The sequence below is a fragment of the Lepisosteus oculatus genome, chromosome 5 (assembly GCF_040954835.1).
Source record: "Lepisosteus oculatus isolate fLepOcu1 chromosome 5, fLepOcu1.hap2, whole genome shotgun sequence".
Lineage (NCBI taxonomy): Eukaryota > Metazoa > Chordata > Actinopteri > Semionotiformes > Lepisosteidae > Lepisosteus > Lepisosteus oculatus.
This window is the reverse complement of record NC_090700.1, coordinates 4,357,658-4,377,925: the sequence shown is the minus strand read 5'-3', so window position 1 is coordinate 4,377,925 and position 20,268 is coordinate 4,357,658. Positions and strand designations below refer to the sequence as shown.

At 49.2% G+C, this 20,268-nt stretch overlaps 2 protein-coding genes across 5 annotated transcripts; one reads left to right on the top strand and one right to left on the bottom strand.

Moving 5' to 3' along the window:
* Nucleotides 1–1,483: 1,483 nt before the first annotated feature.
* On the bottom strand, nt 1,484–15,370 carry apooa (apolipoprotein O, a). The gene is made up of 9 exons (XM_006627997.3): nt 15,242–15,370; nt 9,675–9,779; nt 8,823–8,942; nt 6,787–6,841; nt 5,920–6,015; nt 5,408–5,499; nt 3,356–3,454; nt 2,800–2,871; nt 1,484–1,741 (listed from the first exon to the last, which is right to left on the bottom strand). Exons 1-8 carry the CDS (start codon nt 15,269–15,271, stop codon nt 2,809–2,811), a joined length of 660 nt encoding a protein of 219 aa, XP_006628060.2. The 5' UTR covers nt 15,272–15,370; the 3' UTR covers nt 1,484–1,741; nt 2,800–2,808.
* On the top strand, nt 15,370–20,060 carry c5hxorf58 (chromosome 5 CXorf58 homolog). Of its 4 annotated transcripts, none has more exons than XM_015341311.2 (8): nt 15,370–15,550; nt 16,115–16,277; nt 17,114–17,208; nt 17,987–18,089; nt 18,177–18,308; nt 18,471–18,652; nt 19,135–19,288; nt 19,628–20,060. In XM_015341311.2, exons 1-8 carry the CDS (start codon nt 15,546–15,548, stop codon nt 19,832–19,834), a joined length of 1,041 nt encoding a protein of 346 aa, XP_015196797.2. In that variant the 5' UTR covers nt 15,370–15,545; the 3' UTR covers nt 19,835–20,060. The 4 variants fall into 4 exon arrangements, with proteins under 4 accessions (XP_015196797.2, XP_015196796.2, XP_015196799.2 ...); XM_015341310.2 differs by having other exon boundaries at nt 18,420–18,652; XM_015341313.2 differs by having other exon boundaries at nt 18,420–18,652; nt 19,080–19,288; nt 19,628–19,718.
* Nucleotides 20,061–20,268: the final 208 nt, after the last annotated feature.

Below are 20,268 nucleotides of genomic sequence, written 5' to 3'. Positions count from 1 at the left end.
CTTGGAGAAATGTGCACGCACACACAAACCACCGATTGTTACTTGGAAAGACAGTGGCTTACTTTAAGAAGGAATGCTTGCTTTCTTGTTGATTTACTATGGAGCCTGGAAAACTGAGGGGGGGGGACAAAGATTTCATGATGCATTCTTAAAAATCGCAGCCCCCCACCACCACCTTTATTTTCCACTGGTATGGCACGCCTGGGTCTGCAGGAAGGGAGAAGAGTGAGCACACGGCTTCCAGACATTATATTTTTATAAAATTATATTAATAGTAACTAGATACTATAAATATACATATTAATGGATACTATAATATATATTAATATAAATAAAATGTAATATATTTTATTTTTTTATATAAGTATTATATATCATAATCGTAAAGAATCGATTATGAATATATTATTAGTGTTTCAAGTCTTCGTCATCAACAGAAATCTGAAACTTGAAAGCTAAACAGGCTGTGTCTGTGGCTGGCCTGCGATTTCCATTCTAGATCGAGGAAGATGGTGCCCAAGCCATGTGCTCTACTGGTCGCACCAGTGAAGCCTCAAAAAAGGTCCTTCTTCTCCGGGTGTGCTCTACGCCCTGACAGAATCTGTGCTCATCTCGACTCGGCCGATTTTCCACCCCTTTAACCTTGCCGCCGAGCTCCGGCGAGGAAGGGAAACGGAGCCACCGCGGACACTTTCATCCTTATCGTGTCGGCAACAGCGCAAGTGACCATTTCCCGGGACTCGTTCAACGGAATCAGAAAAGAAACTGTTTTGAATCGATCGCAAAGTGTACGACGGGAGGTCGGCCGCCGTGCGATATTCGGCGCTCGCGAGTACAGTATTTTGTTTTGTGCTGCAAGGAGTTGTGTGTTATGTTTTGTGTGTCGCCGTCCAATGTGGAGGCCGGGGCTTCTGCGGGGCTGCTCTGCTTGAGCGCCGGATCAGCTAAGGGACTAAGGCGCTTAGAGACAATCTCCCGAACAGGCTCAAGAGCTTCTGGGGGCTAATCCCTGCTGCTGTCCCACTTCCCCTGCCCCGTGCGCTCGCAGGCCTACCACACAGCTGCAGCCCGTGCGTCACGCCATTTCGGGAAGTTGCTCCAACAAAAAAAACTCCCGGTTCCATGCAAGGCAGTAAAAGCCTATGATAAGCGTGGCCTAAAACAGCACACAGTATTCCTCCTGCACCAACCAGCCCTACCGCATCCTTTTAAAAACGTTCTGGTATATTGAGATAAAGTGCCCCAGTCTTCCAGCCACTGACGATGTCTGACAGCAAGGCCACGGGGCGGAGAGGGAGACGTGGGGCAGGGGAGTGGACGTCAAGGCCTGACAAGCTGTGAGAGGAGGGCAGTCCAGTTGGCTGAGGGGAAAGTGGTTTCCAATGAAGAGGAAAGCTGCTGGGAAACACTGTCTGCAGGGGAACCCAGACTGAAGGAGCCAGGCAAAAAACAAAAAAGGTCAGCAGTTCCTCCCAGAGGAGAATCGTGGTCGAGAGCTGTTTAATTCTTTACATAAATACAGTAATTACAAGGAACAAGCCAAGCCAGGGCAGCCGGAAGTCAGCCTCGGCGATGGCGCGGCCTGGGCTCTGGAGACGGGCTGTGTCGAGAGGGCAGGTGCAAGGGAGATGCCCTGAGAGAGGGAGGAGGGGAGCAGCCCCGCGGGTCTCAGGGCGGCTCAGGGAGCCCGGCTCCACCGCACTGGTCCGGCACCGAACCCCCGGGTCAGCCGGCAACGAGCCTGGAACGGAAGCACAGCACAGCGCCCGAGGCGGTTCACAGGGCAGGTACAGACCTAGAGCCGCGCTCTGCCGCAAACCAGCCGCCTCACATACGCGCTCACTTGCGCCACAGAACGAAGCGCTCGCTTAGTCCCTTTCGCTGCGCGACCCGAGCCGAGGCGATGATACAGGAGATAATCACTCCTCTTGAAAAAAGAATCCCGTTCGCACGGATACCATTCCCCATGTCTTCCAGACGTGCAAAGATAAAGGTGAGAAATCAGAGGGGGCCGTTTTAAGTCACTGGGTTGCTAGTTGCTTAACATATTAACAAAAACAGAAAGGGCCATTTACCCTTCTTGCAAATTAAAGTCAGTTTCCACAGTACAGTGCTGAACTACAGGGAGGAAGCAAGGAAAGGCTGAATGATTCCACCATGACAGCTGAGCTGGGTTTCCCTGAAAAGCCCCGAGACTGACTGAGCACAGAGCAAAGCAGGAGACAGAAGACCGGGGAGAGTCTGTTCGTGCACTATCGTAATAATGCCTACAGAGGCTAAGTAAGAGATAAGCTGCCTTTCTAAAAAATGCAAAACAACCTGCAGCTAAATCTCTCTCTCTTTCTGCACCCCTGATGCCACAAAATAAACGGAAGTGTATCTCCCTATTCTAAAAACGCACCCTAAGCATGAAAGATGTCACTAACCAAGGCGTCTTTGACAAAGGAAGCCCAAGTTCCCTAAAAACACAGAAGAGCAAGCTCTCCCTAGCAAGGTTCAGATACTTAGCTCCAGTCACGTTTTGTGTGGATGATCATGAAGTAGGGGCTCTCGCCTGGCTCAAGCATCAAGTTTCAACTCCTCCTGGCTCCTCTCTTATTCTTGCCTGTCCTTCTTTTTGTTTTTGTTTTTCTGACCTTCTTGTCTCTCTCTGGTCTAAATGTGTTCACACACAGGCGCAAACACGCTCCCGTTCCATTTATTATTCCAAACCCCGCTTAAACGGAACTTCACACGGGCTGGAACTGAATCCAAAATAAATATGCGCAGTTCTCGCTGGTCTCGGCAGAGGCACCTTACCTGCAGCGATCAGTTCCTCCCCTCCCCCGCTGTCTGGCTGTTCCCGTCAGGCTTCCCCGAGGTCCCCTCAGACTGAGTCAAAGCAGAAACAGCACCAAGATCAGGCCCTGAACATCACCATCGCCAGCATCAGTACCACCCCAGCATGGGCTCAGCTCCAACAAGACCCACAGAGCAACTGGCTTCTTCCACTTCCCACGAAACCACAACCCATTACTGGTTCGCTCGCAGGCTGGTTCTTTTTTTTATTAACCCCTAATTTTTATTTCACAAAAACGCCAGAAACTGTTCGGTGCCTGGAAGACAAAGGCCTTTCCCTTCTCCCTGTGGCCAAGCTGTGCCAGCTGGCCGCCTGCTTCACCTACAAAGGAGTTTGCAGTTCGCCCACAGGACAGCCCAGAGGAAAAAAGGACGCCTTCTTACACGCACACATTTCCCAAAAAAACATCAAATTCTTAACTGGTGTTTTCACAACAGCCTATATATATGTCGCTAGTGGCTGCTGGATTTTTACAGCTGGATGAAAGCTGCAGAGCTGGCCTCTCAGTTACTGTACCTGTGCGCTGGGCTGCTTGCCCGGGCTGCCAGTTTTCCAGAGAGACTCCACGGCCACATAGCCCCGCAGGCTCCAGTCGTACAGGGCGTCACCCGTCACCTGAGGACAGCAAGTCACCCGAGTCAACGAGGAGGGCGGCAGAGCTTGACCCCCGAACAACACCGTGACCTGTGCCCTCCGGACTGAAAACTCGGCATTTTCATTTCTTGTCTTGAAAATAAAGGCTTGAACTCCTAAACTCACAACTGCCAAAAAAGAGGATCTAGCCCGCGTGGTAGTAGGTACTTAATCGATCCAAGCATCTCATTCATCCGCTTTTTGAAAGAAGCCAGGGTATCAGCTTCAACAACGTGTCTGGGCAGTTTGTTCCGGGCCCCCACTACCCTTTGTGTAAAGAAGTGCCTCCTATCGTGATCCAAAGATCTCATCCGTTTTTTGAAAGACGCCAGGGTATCGGTTTTGACCACATGGCCAGTGTTTGGTTCTGGTTTGAGAAAGAGCCCGGGGGTTTTTTTACCCTCCCTAACCGTTATCTGCCTGCCAGGGTGGGGGCAGGAGGCGTGAGAGACCCCCCCCAACCCCCTTCCGCCTTCTTTGGCGCCAGTCCTGTGGAAAATCAGCCCTGTAGTTTTATTACACAGCTTCCCACAGACACTGCGGGCACATAAAACAACAAACAGGCCCGACCAAAGGAAAGCCCTCCTGCTGTGTAGCAGGCGGGCGGGTGGGGTACAAGTCCTAATCTCCTCTCGTGCTACGGCGCACAGATGCCATGCATGTTTCCCTGCCCCTGCTGATCTCGTGCACAGCTCCTGCCCAAACCTGTTTTGCCTTCAAGCACAGAGCATTCCAGCCTTGCAGAAGCAATTTGGAAAGTGGAAGCATTTATCAGCTACTGGTGAGGCTTAAACCTGACTACAAACGCCTTTTCCTTGTATTCAAAACGCTGTAGCCAGGTGAAACTTCCATCGGAGCGATGGATCTGAAAGTGCAAAAAATACTTTTCTTTTGCGGCAGAAAAATCCAATCCCGCAAGGGGAAGGAAGGAGGCTTATTTTTATCATAAATGATCACAAAGTACGATTCCCCAAACAGTCCTACAACACCAGGATCGAACATCCCATGGAAACAAACCGCTCCCTTCCCCTTTCGGGAGACGGCCCACCGGAGAGCTGCGGAGAGCTTCCGGTTTGCATAATAATAAAACGGATAAAAATAATCTCGATTTCTGTGAAAACAACCTCCAACACACCAATTGCGATCGTCATTAGGGAAATGTTTCATAAGGGAAGTGTTTCAAGAAAAAACACACACACAAACACTCCCATCACCTGTCACAGATATGTAATAGGCCCTACAGTGGACTGGCGTCCCATCCAGGGTGTATCCTGCCTCAGGCCCAGTGTCTGCTGGGCCACCATAGCCCTGAACTGGACAAGCGGTTATGGAAAGTGAGCGAGTCAGATTTTCGTAATGAAGAATTCAGCTTTGAGGCATCTCTGCCTCAACATTACCCAGAAAGGGCGGACAGACAGAATGACCTCTCGGCAGCCAAGGGGTGGCTTCTCGATCAGCAACCAGTCCCCTGAAAGCCTGAAACCACTCTCGCGGCTGAGCAGCAGTTGCTCCCTTCCTCAAGCGAGGAGATTCAATTCAATTCAATTCAATTCAACTTTATTGTCATTAAACTTACACAGGTGCATAGTATACTGAAAAGTGTTTCTCATTAGTCACTCAGGTGCAGTATATTAATAGGACAGAAGATAAGACAATAGACAGTAACACAATAGCAATAACAGTAACATAAATAACATGTAATCAAGTAATCAAAACTGTGCACAATTCCGCAAACAGAGAAAATATAACAGGACAAAAACAGTGCAAGGTAATTCTTGGAACAGTGCAAAACACGACGCCCGAACAGGGACATGAACCCTGGGGACCCTCAGATTAAAAGTCTGATGCTCTACCGACTGAGCTATCCGGTTGAGAGATGACCTGCAGCACCTTTCCAGGCAGGCAGGCACAGCACTACGAGAGACGGAACCCTACCTTTGCCATTGTAGCAGCCTGCTGAGGGTAGTACAGGGAGGCCCCAAGGACCATTAAACTGGTAGGGTACACCAACTTCTTGATCCTGGAACCTTCATCGGAGAGGAGAGACCCGTCACCAATGAGAGACAGACAGCTAGGACTGGCATGAAAAATAATTTACCTAATTAGATCTTTAAGGATCACCTGCTCCAGCATTCACTCTGGTTGCTGTCCTATTTTTCTTGAGCAGTGCACTGCTTGACAACCCAACCACACTGTATAAGAAGTGGCAGGCAGCAGTAAACAGACCATGCCACGGTGTACTGACAATAACGTCTTACTGTGCAGCGTCCAGACCGCAGTACAAACCAAGTCTAAAGCATCAGCACAAAGCCTTACTGTCCCTTAATTTTATGCTACACAGAGCACACCAGAGCTGATTACTGCAAAGCTGGGCAAGAATCTGTTTCTAATTCAGCAGCAGGGAGGGGGGCTACTTTTTAACAATCTCTTGAAGGCTGTAGCCTTACCTCTCGCTAGGAAGAGTCCTAAAATGCCAGCAAAACCGATGACACCAGCTCGGGGGTAGAATCCTGGGGGCGGGTCTTTCAGGAACTCGTAGCTGTCTGCGAGGAAACGGGTTGGAGGACTGCTCAAGCTCTGTATAGTGCAGAGCATCACCATGCACGATATCAGCCTTCTGCACATGTGCACTTCTGCTTTAAAAACACAGCGAAACAGTCTGGCTCTCTCTCATCATGCCGTTCTCACGGCACACACAGCAGCTGGCTGCGGGATTGTCCGCGTCAGGCCCAGACGGATGCACGCTTTTATTTTCCGCGCGCGAGAAAGCTATCTCTGCGTCAGGGCTTAAATATCACAGGGCTGTGCAGTCAAACTAGAATGACAACAGGCTGAAGGAAATGAAGGAATCAGGTCCAAATCGCCAAGGTCCTCTCAAAGCCCATAACAAAGCTCCTCACAGCAGCAATTATTCTCATGCTGGTCAGTCATTGTGCAACTACGTAAAAACAACACAGAAAAAAACATGACAGAAACGTTCCAATACAATTCAGGACAGAAACCGGCTCTGATATCTAACTTTAACTCTACTATGGATTCCTGGGGGTGCAACAAGAAAGGGAGAGAGGAATATAGCCGACAGCTTGTCGCTGGGCTGTATTGGCCGACAGAGCTGGAAGAGGCCGGGGGACACTGCCAGGAGCCCTGTGATCCAGCGCAGACAGGGGACAGTGCACGTCCCGTGACGCCGGCCAGCTGGCGGGGTCAGCGTGACTGAGGGGCTTGGGGAGAATGGCAGGAAGTGCTTCCTGAGCGAGGACTCGTGCCATTCCCAGCCTGGCACGGAGGACAGCCCAGGCACGGGCGCGTCTCACCTTTTCCCAGCTGGACCGAGCTTCCGATCTTTGGTCTCGCTGCTGTGCACACCCCCTGAAGCCCAAACCAAAAAGACAAAAGAGCAAAGATTAGAGGAAATAAAAACCACAACAGAAGGACAGCATCGGGAAACTAGGGCCACTTCTTTTTTATCGAAGGCAGAAAGGACACACTGATTGGTAGAACTTCTCCTGAAACTTATCAAATCCCTCCTCTCTCTGGTTAAATACTGGAAATCAATACACCAAATCTACCGTAACGAGCCGACTGGATAAACTACGAAGTTTTATGATAACATTATGCAAGTGCACAGCCCCTGCAGTCACAAAATGCCTTATGTGTACTAACAAATCAGCCTCTGTTAGCAAAGGTTGTTCAGGCTCAAGCAATATGGACAGGGAATGTGTGACAGCCAATGTGCAGCACAGAACTGGCAGCAGCTCAATATATTCTCAGAAGACAAGCTAATTTAGCCACTACAAGACCCATGAAGACCCAGGCAAACTGAGTAAATGCCAAAGGACAGAGTAATAAAGTGAGCAACGTTTCATGCTCAGGGACGCTCAGGAAACAGCAATATAAAAAATCAAACAGAGTTTAAAAGCCGACGTGAACCTCAGGCTGTTTGTCGTGAGTGAGCGCACTGACCATGATGGCAATTAGACTTGACAAATTTGGGACAGAGCTGGCGAGGGGGGCTGGTCTCTCCTTCATGAAAGCGCAGGGGAGTAGAAGACAATCCAGGAGAACCAGCAGCCCTGCCTGCGGCCGTGGACGGAAACCCAGGCCAGCGCCTGCTCTGAAACAGGACTAGGAGTCTGGATGGAGAGCAAGACTGGCAGCGATTCACAAAGCATGAAGGCTGCAGGCGGTGTCGATGTACAGGAGAATAAGGAAGGGACCGGAGCCGAGCCAGGTATCTGCCCTCAGGGATTACTGATTTTATCTAACAAAACTATAAGGTCTTGAAATTGAGTTTTCAGATTTTAATTTGGGGCTTATGACATGCTGGCATGGAGAATACCTATGGATAATAATGATAATAATGTTTCTTTATTAGCCCTATACAATTTCTTGCATTAGGAATTCGTCTTTTCCCATACCCCAGCTTGCTCTCCATGAGACACATAGACAGGGAGAGAAGCTGGGGGTCAGAGCACAGGGTCAGCCATTTATACGGCACCCCTGGAGCAGCTGGGGTTAAGGGCCTTGCTCAGGGGCCCAATGGAGTAGGATTCCTCTGCTGGCAGTGGGATTTGAACTGGCAACCGTTCTGGAAGGCCGGTGGATCTGCAGGGTATCCCTGTATCTCTGTAAAGCAGCTGGCGGAAGCTGTTAAACTGCTCCTGTTAAACCACTAACCAGCTGGGTTAGCTCATTAACAGCTAGAATCAAAACTAGCAGATATACTGGGCCCCTGGGAAAGGATCAGACACCCCTGCTTCGCTTTCCATCTGCAATTTAATCCTGCTGGATCTCCAACACCGCATTCTTCCTCACACGAACAGGCCCACATCCACCCAGCTGGCACCTGTCCTGCATCTCAGTGTGATACCTACTGACAGAACACTTAAATGACATGTCTCCAAATTTCAGATTGCACTTTGATACCTGCGCTCTCTCCACTGCCATGTGGCCCACTTACTGAAACAGAATAAGAACAGAAGCGATATCAAACAACAAAAGCCCAAAGCGGACAAAAAAAAAAAATCAAGCTACAGCAAGAGGCTCCCCTTTACTGCATCTCGCGCTGCAACAGTAAATCCCCGAAGCATCATGCACTGCTGTGGCTATACAATCTGCTGCAGCACCCTGTCATGCCAAAGAGCAGAGCACAAAATATCAGTGATGGTCACAGCATTCTGGGCCTTTGCATTTGTTGTAGATTAAATCAACTTTGATTCAAGAAGCCCGTTTTTCCTTTTTTGGGTAGCTGGGATCCCTGCAGCACGATGCTTGTGGTTAACTGAGAGAGCAGCGATCCTTCTGCCATGGGACTCTGGCTCCTGTCAAGCTCAGTGCCAGCGGGCCGTACCTGGCACCAGGAGGTGTACGGTTCTGCAGATCTCCTCAGCACCGAGACGCCCTGCTCCAGCTGGCTGACCTCGGGCTCCACGAACTTGTACTTCTGCTGTGGTGTTGTGTACAGAGACAGCTGGAGAACACAGGAGCACAGGGGCCACATTAAAGGGATTTGCTGATGACTGGACCAACTCCTCCGTCTGTCTGTCTCAGGTTTAGCTGTCTGAGTGGCTCTAGATAAGTCCAAATCCTCACTGACCCTCCTCCTGTTCAAAACAAATCTTTTTTCTTATGAAGCTTCTTTGAGATACTGCAGTACGAGATGCCCTTTATTATTGGAAATAAGCATTCGTAATAAATCATGTGCCAGTCAGACTGAGGATAAAAACAGCATCATTTTTTCTTGCACATTTTCCAAGGGTTAAGAAAAAAATAAACATATAAATATGACATTATCCTAAAGTAAAAATATTGCATATACTGTAAAACCACCTGGTTTTCAGTGTTTACTGACATGCACATATGCTTGACGTATGTTTGATTACAGTCTGATGGCCAGTCTTTTGTTACAATTTCAGAATTTCAGCACATTATGCCTGCTTGTCTTTAAAAAGAAAACATCTTTGTTATTCACAGAGTGAAAGGTACTAATGATCTGCTCCAAACCGCAAGAGGGAAAGTTAAAGGTTTGCCCTCTAGCAGTGCACAGGCTAGGACAGTCTGATGTGACTCCAGAATCAGGACTCAAAGATTGACCTGCCTGGGTTGTGTGTGAGGCCTCCCTCGCCATGTGTAAGCTATTCTGTCTGCAGGTGTCTGACCTCAGGGTGCGGCACAGGAAAAGGCTCAGCCGAGGGTGCAATACCTCATCCGTCCTCAGGGGGGCGCACTCCTGCTTGTCCTCGCTGGCGGCACACACCCTCCCCTCTGCCAGGCTCAACCCTCCAGGCACGGCTGCCAGCCACGCCACCTAAAGAAACACACTGGCAGTCAGGTCTGGCACAGAAATTGGCACTTGGACCTGGATTCTGGGAATGTCGTCGACTAGCCACAACAGGACAGTTAGCGAGCCCCGTACCAGCAGCAGCGGGAACTCAAAGTGATTGATACGAAACTCAAAACTGGGCAAACCCCAGCAGATGGCATTTAAGTGCAGAATGTGACTTGCAGGGAGGGTGAAAGATCGGTGCATACAAGACAGAGAACATGGATTGGGTGTTAAGGCCGACACTTCATTTGAACTTCTAGACAAAGAGGGGAATTTAAGAAAAGAGGCCTTGCTGCCTCTTCCCGCACTGCCACGGCTGTCCAGGGCAGGACCTGACCCGGGTGGACTACAGCGGAGAGGAGCATCGCCGCCCTCATCTCCTTCACTGAAAGGACAATAAGACAGTGTTTTCAGACAGGCGGCTCCTCGCCGGCTCTCTGGGAGAGGCTGCGCCTGTGGAACGGCTCCGAGACGGAGCGAACCAGCCTGACGCCGGCTCTGCGGCTTCGCGCGGCAGAGGAAGGAATGACCCCCCGCCCCGGGGAAGGACGGGGGGGGTGGGGGGGTCGGCGAGAGTTCACCGCAGGGAGGGCCTGAGTCACACATCCCACAGAACGCGCTGGCCGGAAGGGGGAAACGGAGCAAGTCAATCAGATCCCACCTCGGACACTTCAGGCTGCACAGGACCGGCGAGGGAGGACAAAAGCTGGAAGCAATCCGATCGCTCTCTCACAAACACGGAGGAGAGCCCGGAAACGCAGACCCTGCTGGAGTACAGGGAAAAGCCACAGCCATTCTAACAAAGTAGGAATCGCCATGAGAGTCTGTCGTCTTTTTCCTCCACTGCTCTACTGGGGCAGGTTGGGACAGGGACTGTTTAGCACTGCGGAGGGTCTTTGGTATATCATGTATTGTATTTTTAGAAAATACAGTGCATGGAGGGATTCTCTCGGAGAGCGGTCTAGGATTTATCTGAAAAATGATATCCTTGAATACTAAGATCTGTGTGACATCAAGAAGCCTCAGCCGTCACTCTTGTCTGACCTGCACAGATCTCTGCACTCCGGCGCTGGTCCAGAACACCTCCTAACCCCAACAGGCTGAGACCATCACAGCACATCACTATTTCCTAAAAGGGACAAACTCCTAAAACTCAACCACCTAGACACCAAACGCCAGCAGGAAGGTCCTCAGGTAGCCTCCTGAAAGATTTACAGAACACATCAGGAAGAACATGTTCATAAAGCAAGTACCACCGGACTTAGTTAACACCTGTGTTTATCCTACAGGAAATAAAACACAGTGAAGTTTGAGGTCATCACACTGGCTGGTTTTTAAAAGGCTGTGGCAAACATACAGTGCCTTACAAGTAGTATTCAGACACATCCCATGACATTCACACAATGGTGCCTGCACATTTTTCCAAACGTAAGATTGTGTTCAACATCCGGAATTTCAGATTGAAGACTTCATTTATCTTATCTTACTTTTGCGAAGCACTGTAATGTGATGTCAACATTTAAAAAATGTAGTTCAGACGGGCAGCTGCGTCAGCATGCGTAGGCTGCAAAGGAACAAGAGGTTTATTCCCTGCTGAAAAAAAGAAGAAAGAAAACACAACGTTTCGGCCGTGGAGCCTTCTTCAGGTGTGAGCACATTTTAAAAATGTGCCTCCTCAACTTCAGGTGTGTCTCCTTATTAAACGAACAGGTGTAAGAGGGTGCTGGTCACTGTGTGACGAATGTGGCCACTGGGGAGTCGAACAGGCACACGACAGACCTGATTCTTAACATCTCAGAGCTGCAAAAGCCAGCCTCATTAACAGCAGTGTGGCACAGCGGTCACAGCTCTGGACTGATGACGGGGGAGCTGTGGGTTCAAGTCCCAGGTGAAACACTGCTGCTTCACTGACTGTTCCAGTAAAATACCCAACTGTGTGTACACATTTACTAATGGACTTGGCTTAAACGTTTGTAAGTCAATTTAGACAAACGTTTAAGCCAAGTACATTAGTAATAGGAAACCCCTATTCTTCAAACTAACTTTCCACTTCCACACTGGGGTAAGTAATTGCTTTGATGACTGTGTCTTAAATCATCTAACTCAAAACGGCACCACGGCCTTTGTCTTCTGGGACGAGTAAATGTTACCTGAACTTCTAAGAACTATGCCCAACACTTAAAAAAAACCCACCTATACAACTAATAACCGTTTCAGACACAGGGTGCCAATAGGAATGTCTGCAGCTGCGAAAGTCGTGCATATTAAGCAAATGTATAAAATAACACTAAGAATATAACAATGCTTATAACACTGTGGCTAAGAGCTCGTCCTGATCTGCAGCTCTGCGCGTCTGGGGCAGGTGGACGTCCATGTGGAGTGATTAATACACAGCACAACGCGTAAGTGGCCACTCCTGTAGACCTGCAGCCTGATCTGCCTGCCGCTGGCGCTAGGAGGTACAGGAGTCAGGAGGTCTTTAATATGAAAGGGTCATGGTAGCCTTCTAATATCTCAGGCTCGTCCTGTTGTTAAACGCTGTAAGAAGGCAGGGAAACGCCAACAGTGCGGCGCCGGCAGTACGGTCTCGCCGATCTCCAGACAGTAAAACACAATATGTTTCACATTTGAAAACACCCCGACTTCGTATGTTTCTGAGCCTCGACAATATCTCCCCCTAGCGGACAAAATATATACTTACAGCACCAGGAGAACCGCAAAACGTGGGTCTGGTTTTCTCAAACTAACGCATTTATAAAGCGCCACTGCAAACCCCAAGACGCCGTACATAGTGATAAAGGAGAAAAAAATACAAGAAAAAGCAAGAAAAATGAAACAAGAAAAAACTGCAAGGCAATCAGACGCAGGCCCTAGTAAAAATGTGAGTTTTACCTTGAGTTTAGATTTGAAAAGAACAAGATTTATTCCTGGGTACAGTGAGCACAGGACCAGCCTCAGCTGAGCGGAGCCAACAGGAGGGAGTGGAACCACGGAGGAGTTCAGAGATGGATGATGGAACCAGACAATTTGCAGCCTTAAAAGTCAGTAACAAGATCTTATATTGTATACTTGACTTTATGGGCAACCAGTGAAGAGATTTAAGAATAGGAGTGATGTGCTGTGAGGGTCTGGTGTGAGTCAGTCATCTGGCTGCAGTTTTGGACATACTGTAGTGCAACCTACGGAGAAGAGTGTTAGGGAGCCACAGAGTAAAGAGCAGCAGAAATCAAGCGTTGGTGTTATAAATGCAGGAATCAAGCAGGCAGAATCAGACATAGATAGCAGTTGTGAATTAGAAGAGCGAAGGTTGTGAGGTGGGGAGTAGGGCGATAATAGATCAGACAGGTGAGCATCAGGCTTTTAAAGATGACATGGAATTGGATAGGAAACCAGTGCAGGGACTCCAGGATAGGAGTAATGTGATCACTTGCACTAGACCTGGTCAGGTCCAAAATTTTGGACATACTGGAGTTCATTCAATGTAGATTTAGATACCCCTAGTGAGTTAGAGCAAGAGATAAGTGACAGAGATCAGAAGAGGAAGAAGTTTTAACGTAAATCTGAATAGCATCTTCGTGACAGTGAGACTGAAGACCATGTTTGTGTACGATCTGCCCAAGAGGAAGCATGTAAGTAATAAAGAGCGAAGGGCCCAAGACTGAACCCTGCAGCACACCGTGATCGACTTGGGGCCATGGGGGATTTACAAGGACCAAGACAAACAAAACACTGCCTACCAGTCGGACAAGAGTGAAACATGTTTAAGACAGTAGCATTGATAGACAAATATGAATGATTTACCGTATCAAAACCACACTAAGATCAAGAAGAATAAAAAATATCTCCTAGCCCCAAAGTAAGACGCAACAAGCGAATTACAATTTAGAGCTGCACCTGTAACATGCATCAAGCTTTAATGGATACAATTTAAATGTTTTATCTTTTATTTCTTGGTGTGTAAAAGATTGATAAGTATGGTTTTCTGTAAAAAAGGGTATAATGGCTTGCCTTTCCAGCACAGGTGTGTTTTGTTCACAGATGAATACAACAGGGTCAGGCACGCAGTGGGGGGAGTTGTTGAGACTGCAACACGCTGGCTTGAGGCAGAATTCAATCCTGTTTAAACCCTCTGTTGCTCAGGCACACCTGCCTCTGTGTTGTTTTCATAGTTCAGGCCGGCATGTTATCATCCCTATCTGCTGTATATACTGTAGCAAGCCTTGCGAGTTCAATTCTCTACATACTGAGGTTCTGATGGCCTACAGTTTCAAGGTGGTATCCTTTTGCAGCAGCAGCTTAATAAGTCTTTTCGAGAAGGAATCTGATACAACCCTTGAGCGATAACACATCACAGCGTATCTCTGGGTAACAAAATCAGCTCCCATTACAGCTGCTCCTTCTACACCAGCGTAGAGTAGCATGTGTCATCCGAGCCCCTTGTGGAAAAGCAACAACAAGGCAACGTCGCTCCGTTTTAATCCTTTATTTAATGAGATATGTCGGCTGAGAACAAATTCTAAGTCAACGACGACGAGCTTGGCCAAGAGACCCAGGCCATTGCTGCGCAGAAGACAACGCGATGAAGGAAAGACAACGGCGATCGACAGAAAGAAAACCAGGTACCAGGCTATAACCGAACAGTGTTAACAAGGGCAAGTGTCAGGCAGGAGAGTTTCAATCACACAAAGCTGGACAGCCTCAGCTCTCTCCCTGCACGCTGGTCCAGTCACCGCCACCGTCACAAGCATGACTCGCCCCCAAAGCAGGTAGTTGTTACTGAGGCAGCAAATGGAATGACCAATAGAGCAATACTCCGACGAGATACACTGTAGATTTCTGGTTAAAATTAAAAACGCTCTTTGAGCTAAGTGTTTTAGCCAGCCAGTGTCACACAAGTGTAGGAAAAACAGCTAGGAACGACTAACTTCCTGTCCCTACAGCTGTAAAACCGAAACCTGGACGGCACCAGTCAGGTGATATTTTGCGACAAGCTAACGAGTCTCAATCTATTTCAAAGCATCTAGGCGGCCAGATCCGGAAGAACTGGGATTCCGGGTCCTCAACATAGCTGGGATGAAAAACGATGGCGAGATGAACACCTTCCGAGATAACACAGACAAAGGCGCAAGCCCACGATTTTCAACTGCTGGTCAATACTTATCAAAAAGCATCAAAACGAGGCCGGGTTGGGAACTGCGTTACTGGCAAATTCTGCAAGCATTAAAGCACGTCCTTCTTGGGTATCTTACTACCAGCATGGCTAAAACCCTCTCTTGTGCTGTACCGCCCTACTGCTCAGACTTCCACTGTAACACGACACTTTATTACAAAACCCAAAGTTAGAAAAGCTCCTTAAAATGCTTCTGTTTGAGGACATAGCATCTTGGATTGCATCTCCAGTACGACTGAATAGACATATATTTTTTGGCAAAGTTTGTTCTCACCTTGTACATAGTCCTTCTCGGCGGCGCCATGCGATACGTCCTACGGCGGCCGAAGACGGACACACCTCCTCCGCGCACGGCCTCGCCTTGGCTACACAGCGCCCCCGCCTGGCCGCCGATCACAGGTGCACCGACACGTCAAGGTTGTATCCCCTAGCAACACACGCAAACGCAGCGTAGAGGTTGCGCGCACCCAGGACCCCGAAACTAATGCAAAGCGCAAAGCACCCCTTATGTTTATTCGAGACATGTAGGGAAATTATAGAAGAACGTTTCCAAGGGCACGTTCAACCGTTTAGCATTTATGATGTAAGTACTCGCTTGCACTGTTTCTCTTTAAGACTTAGCTAGTTTTTTTTAATGGAGAATTGTGTTAAATGACCTACGAAATAGTTTTTTTTTTCTCCGATCCGGAAAGATATTTTTCTTTTTCTTAGGCGTTTTTGTCTATTCATATCCTTATTTTTCGTTTTTTTTCCCGTATATAGGACGTTCTGTAGTATACATAAAACAAGTCGGATCTGAATGGGTAACAGTCTCCCGAGCAGACGTACAGTGGGTAACATCGTGTCACCACTGGTGATAACTAAAAAGGCATCCTCTTAAAAAAAAAAGCACAGCTCGCTATCAGTTTTTAGCTGTGCTCTGACCGGCTGTGCTTACCATCATTGGAAAGGTATTTCATATTATGATTCAGCAACTATTATTATTGCCGAAGAAGTGTTCGCGCTGCGTCTTGGTTTATGCCACGCTGGAAAGAGAAGAGACACCCCGTTTGGACTGCAGGGCTTTGTGCGTGTGCTCCTTTCCTGTCTGCGTGAAATAAACCTTTGCCCGTTCCGTGAGTGTGGTTGCATCTGTTTGCCTCCATAGTGAACTGCGTTCCTCCCCGTGTGCGTCCTTCACTGTCCTTTCCCCAGACGACCACATGGACCACATGGACCTCGGTGCCGCCGCCCGCAGGATCCAGCGGCGCTGGCGCTCGCACCGGGACCGGCGCCTGTTCCGCCTGCTGAAGCACACGGTCTGCGCGGCGGTAGGGAGGGCGCGCCGCTGTGAGGTCCAGCCGGACCCTGTCTGAAGTCACGCACGGCTAAATCAAACCCTGGCGCTGGCGTGCCGCTTCAGGGTCGTTACAACTAGGTTTCTGCTGCAAACGGTTCAACGTTTGCAGCACAAGTACTGAGAGAGAGAGAATGTATACTGAGAGAGAGAGAATGTATATGTCGATATTATATAATATGTCTTTGTTGTAAATGTCTGTAACATGTCTGTAGATTTTATTTTACTTCTATTTTTTGTTTTGTTCTATGTTAATTTTATTATTTTTATTTGCTTTGGCAACACTGATTGTACCCATCGGTCATGCTAATAAAGCACCTTGAATTGAATTGAATTGAGAGAGAGAGAGTAGTTCTAGGATTGGGGGCAGGGGGTAAAGGAAGATTAACTGCAAACAGGATCACAAATAGAGGTTTAAGTGAGGCCCTGCCGAAATAACTTGATTTTGCTTGCTTGAGCGATCTTGTGAAGTCAGTATGTGTGTCGTGAAGGGCTAAGTCTCTTGACCAGGACGATTTCACATAATACACAAAAAAATAATGTTCTTAACTGGGTCAATTATGTGTTAATATAAGTATGGAACAAGTCATAGGTTTATTCCATGCCGGAAAAAAAAAAGACAAACACGTTTCGGCCGTGGAGCCTTCTTCAGGTGTGAGAGATATATTAATATATATTTACGATTAGTTCTAGTGCGTTTGCCCACAGAAAAAGAAACCTTCTGTTGTTGAGGATGAAACTGGTGTGGAGATGGAGCTGCGGGGGTCCGCGGTGGGGAAGGGTTTGTGTGATGCGCTGTCCGTCCCCCAGGAGCACTGCCTGACCCCAGAGGTCCTGCGCAAGGTCAGCCCCCGCGAGGCCGAGCTGCTGAGGGACCCCAGCCTGCAGTGCACGGTCCGCTTCAGGTACCGTCCCCCTGCGGGGGCTACAGGCGCCTGACGTGATCCCACAGACTCCGGCTCCCCCCCGGCTGAACCTGCGGGTCCTCTCGTACCGAGCAGGATAGCTAGTGCACCCAGACATCGTCCGCAGGGTAAAACGCACCCGTCTCACGGCGTGGCTGATGCCAACCGACTGCACAATCCAGGAAGGGTGAACGAGTCGAACCAGCAGACGACACTGTGAACCAGCAGGGCTGTAACCCTGATCTGTAGGCCTGAACACAGTCGCCCCACAGCTGCAGGGGGTGTGGAAGGGCAAACACCAGACACCGTCGTACAGGAGCCAGTGACGGGAAACGAGCAGAAAACACTTTTCAGTACTTGTTGGGTGTGCTTTATTCTTATTATTGATGTGGCACTTTAATTCTAACTTCAAAACGAGTAGAACTTGGGATCAGCCCAGACCTTCCGGGTCTTAAGACCAAAGCATTTTGGAATCACATTACATTGCGATTTGCATTTAATTTTAGAAGTGTCATAACTTTTTTATGAAGCACCTTTCCAAACCCAAGAACGCTGTACATGGTGATAAAGGAAAAGACAAAAAATACACGAAAAAGTAAAAGAATGCAGGTTCATACAGATAGGATGTAGGGCAATCAGACACAGGCCATGGTAAAGTTTTGAGTTTGGATTTGAAGCTACCTACAGAGCAAACAACACGCAGGACATAATATTAAGTATTAAACTGGAAAGTATCGAAACAGCTTCTAATTGAGCCTGTCCTGGGTTTCAATTGCAGGTTTTGTGGTTCAGAGTTCCCTCCTGTGATTGTGTTCAAGATCTTTCACCACAGAGGAGGGAGCAAATACTTCAGTGGGAGCGCGATCCGCCCGGCGAGCGAGGTAATCCAGCTCCCACAGAGCACGCTCCCTCCCCAGCGCCCCGCCGCGCACGCCCATCTCGCCCTGGTCTCCCTCTCTCCCCCCCAGGCCGCGTCCGACGCCTGCAGGATGATGGGCAGGAGGGCCTTCTTCAGCCAGCTCAGGCTGGACAACGCCCAGCGGGCGAGGTGGAGGATAGTGGACGTGGCCGACGTCACGTGCGCGAAAGACTACATGCAGGTGGAGTACAGTCTCCGCCGTCTAGCGGGAGCGAGATACAGCGCGCGTGCAAGTCAGGGCCCGGCCCTGCTGCGCTCTGGCCGCTGAGCTCATCCTGCTTTCAAAGAACAGCGGCGAGGGCGGGAAAGACTAGGCCTGACCGAGCAAACCTCCCGTCTGCAGTACAACAGCCACCTGGACGAGACGCCGGCGTGCCTGGGAGGACGAGAGAACACCTGGAGGACCCTGTCTCTGGAGGGGCTGCGCAGAACTCCCCTGGCATGCCCTGCAGACCCCGCCCTGTTGGGGGCGCTGTGGCACAACAGGGCAGGACCAAACCAGCCTGGGCCCCCTCAGCAGCTCAGGTAGGACCGCGGACTGGCCTTCCTTTCAGCAGCTGAAGGTTATGGTTGCTGAAATGCAAATAAAGAAATGGGCTGCATGCACTTAAACTTGCTTAAAAGGGTATTTTTGTATTAAACTTGCTTAAAAGGGTATTTTTGCAGTAAAAACAAAGCAAGAAAGCATTTTATAGAAGGCAGTTGGGCAGCCCTGCATCACTGCCAGTGATAAGACTGTCATTCCTTGGTGCTAACTGAAATCCCATTATAAGACTATTTTGTGAGAAGCTAAAGGACAGTCCTAGTGTTCCAGGTAGTAAAACTGACTGGTCTGTCCTGTTTGCTCCCAGACGTGTCTCGGTGGCTGTCAGTATTGGATAGCTGAACCTTTTGTATAATCTCAGACCCACGATGAAGCTTATCAAGTCTTATTTCTTTTGGGGGGTCGAAGCTGCCAGCTGAGGGCCGAGGGTGTCCCCCACATGAGCGTGTCCCTGCCTCCGCAGATCCCCTGCAGTCCCTCCCTCCTCGGTCGCCTCCGCGAGAAGGCCCGGCCCGCCGCAGCCCGTCAGTGCCAAGCCCTCGTCCCGGCGGTCCAGCAGAGCCCGGCACACAGCTGCCAAGATGAGGGATCTGTACTCTCTGCAGCGCGACAGGAAGGTGAGAAGGGCCGCAGGGCCATTTTCTGTGATTCTGCTTTCAGTTTAGCTCCAACACCCTTTTTACTTGTACAGTGGTGCATCTATAAGCAGCCCCGCTCACAGAGGGCCCTTGAGGTACCCCAAGTTGTCACACCTCACTTCATAACGGAATTCAGTCCGGATTTGACCTCCTGTGCCTTTCTGAGGTCATAACGCCCCCACTGCTGCCATGTGAGTGCAGCTCCTCCATGGAGCCTTGACAGTGGTCAGCCCCCACCTCCTGCCCGGCCCACAACACAAGGCACAGTCTTCATCACTCCAGCTTGGTCACAGCAACCTTTTTATATCTTTCCCATAGGAGGATGAGGAGGAGCGGGCTTCTCCACATGTGGCGGTCCTTGCTGAGCTCCAGGACGTCATTCCAGCGGATATCCCCGGAGACGAAGCCCGGTTCTCTGAAGAAGAGTGGGAGGAAGAGGCGGAGAGGCTCTACTCCTGGACTAAACAGCTTTCCCTTGATGATCTGGGCATGGCCTCACCTGCCTGCACACCCGAGAAGATATAAAACCCAGCCACGATGACCAGAGAACCCTCACTATTCATCTACGCACTCCAAACTATAAATTTCACACTCTGACTCCATTCAAGGCCTTAGTCCTCTACACACAGAACTGTACTGTCTTTCACCAGCTATCCTGTGGCGTTTTGTTCAGAAACCCCTTGTACACAAAAAGTATACTGTCGGGAAATTCTTCCACTACCCTAAATACATTTCAGCAATGTTCCAGCCAGTTCTTCCTCCTCGTGGTGCTTTCTTATGAGCCAAGGTCTCAGTGGAGCTGGTCCGCTCCTGGTATTGGTATTGGGATGTAGTGTCAGTTTGTCCCCAACTACCTCTCAAAATTATTATTCCTCTTCGTGGGCTCAGTCACAAACAGCATCCAAGAAGAGGCTGACTGGCAACTTTTCTTTTTAACTGAGATTTCACTTGTGAGTTTT

What these genes read in the sequence shown, in the direction of transcription:
- c5hxorf58 (XM_015341310.2), top strand. An exon ending in AGCACACGGTCTGCGCGGCG is followed by an intron (nt 16,278 to 17,113) that starts GTAGGGAGGGCG and finishes TCCGTCCCCCAG; the next exon opens with GAGCACTGCCTGACCCCAGA. An exon ending in CAGTGCACGGTCCGCTTCAG is followed by an intron (nt 17,209 to 17,986) that starts GTACCGTCCCCC and finishes TTTCAATTGCAG; the next exon opens with GTTTTGTGGTTCAGAGTTCC.
- apooa (XM_006627997.3), bottom strand. Translation starts at nt 15,271, where the DNA reads ATGGCGCCGCCGAGAAGGACTATGTACAAG. An exon ending in CGAGAAGGACTATGTACAAG is followed by an intron (nt 9,780 to 15,241) that starts GTGAGAACAAAC and finishes GTGTTTCTTTAG; the next exon opens with GTGGCGTGGCTGGCAGCCGT. An exon ending in CTCGGTCCAGCTGGGAAAAG is followed by an intron (nt 6,016 to 6,786) that starts GTGAGACGCGCC and finishes GTTTCCTCGCAG; the next exon opens with ACAGCTACGAGTTCCTGAAA.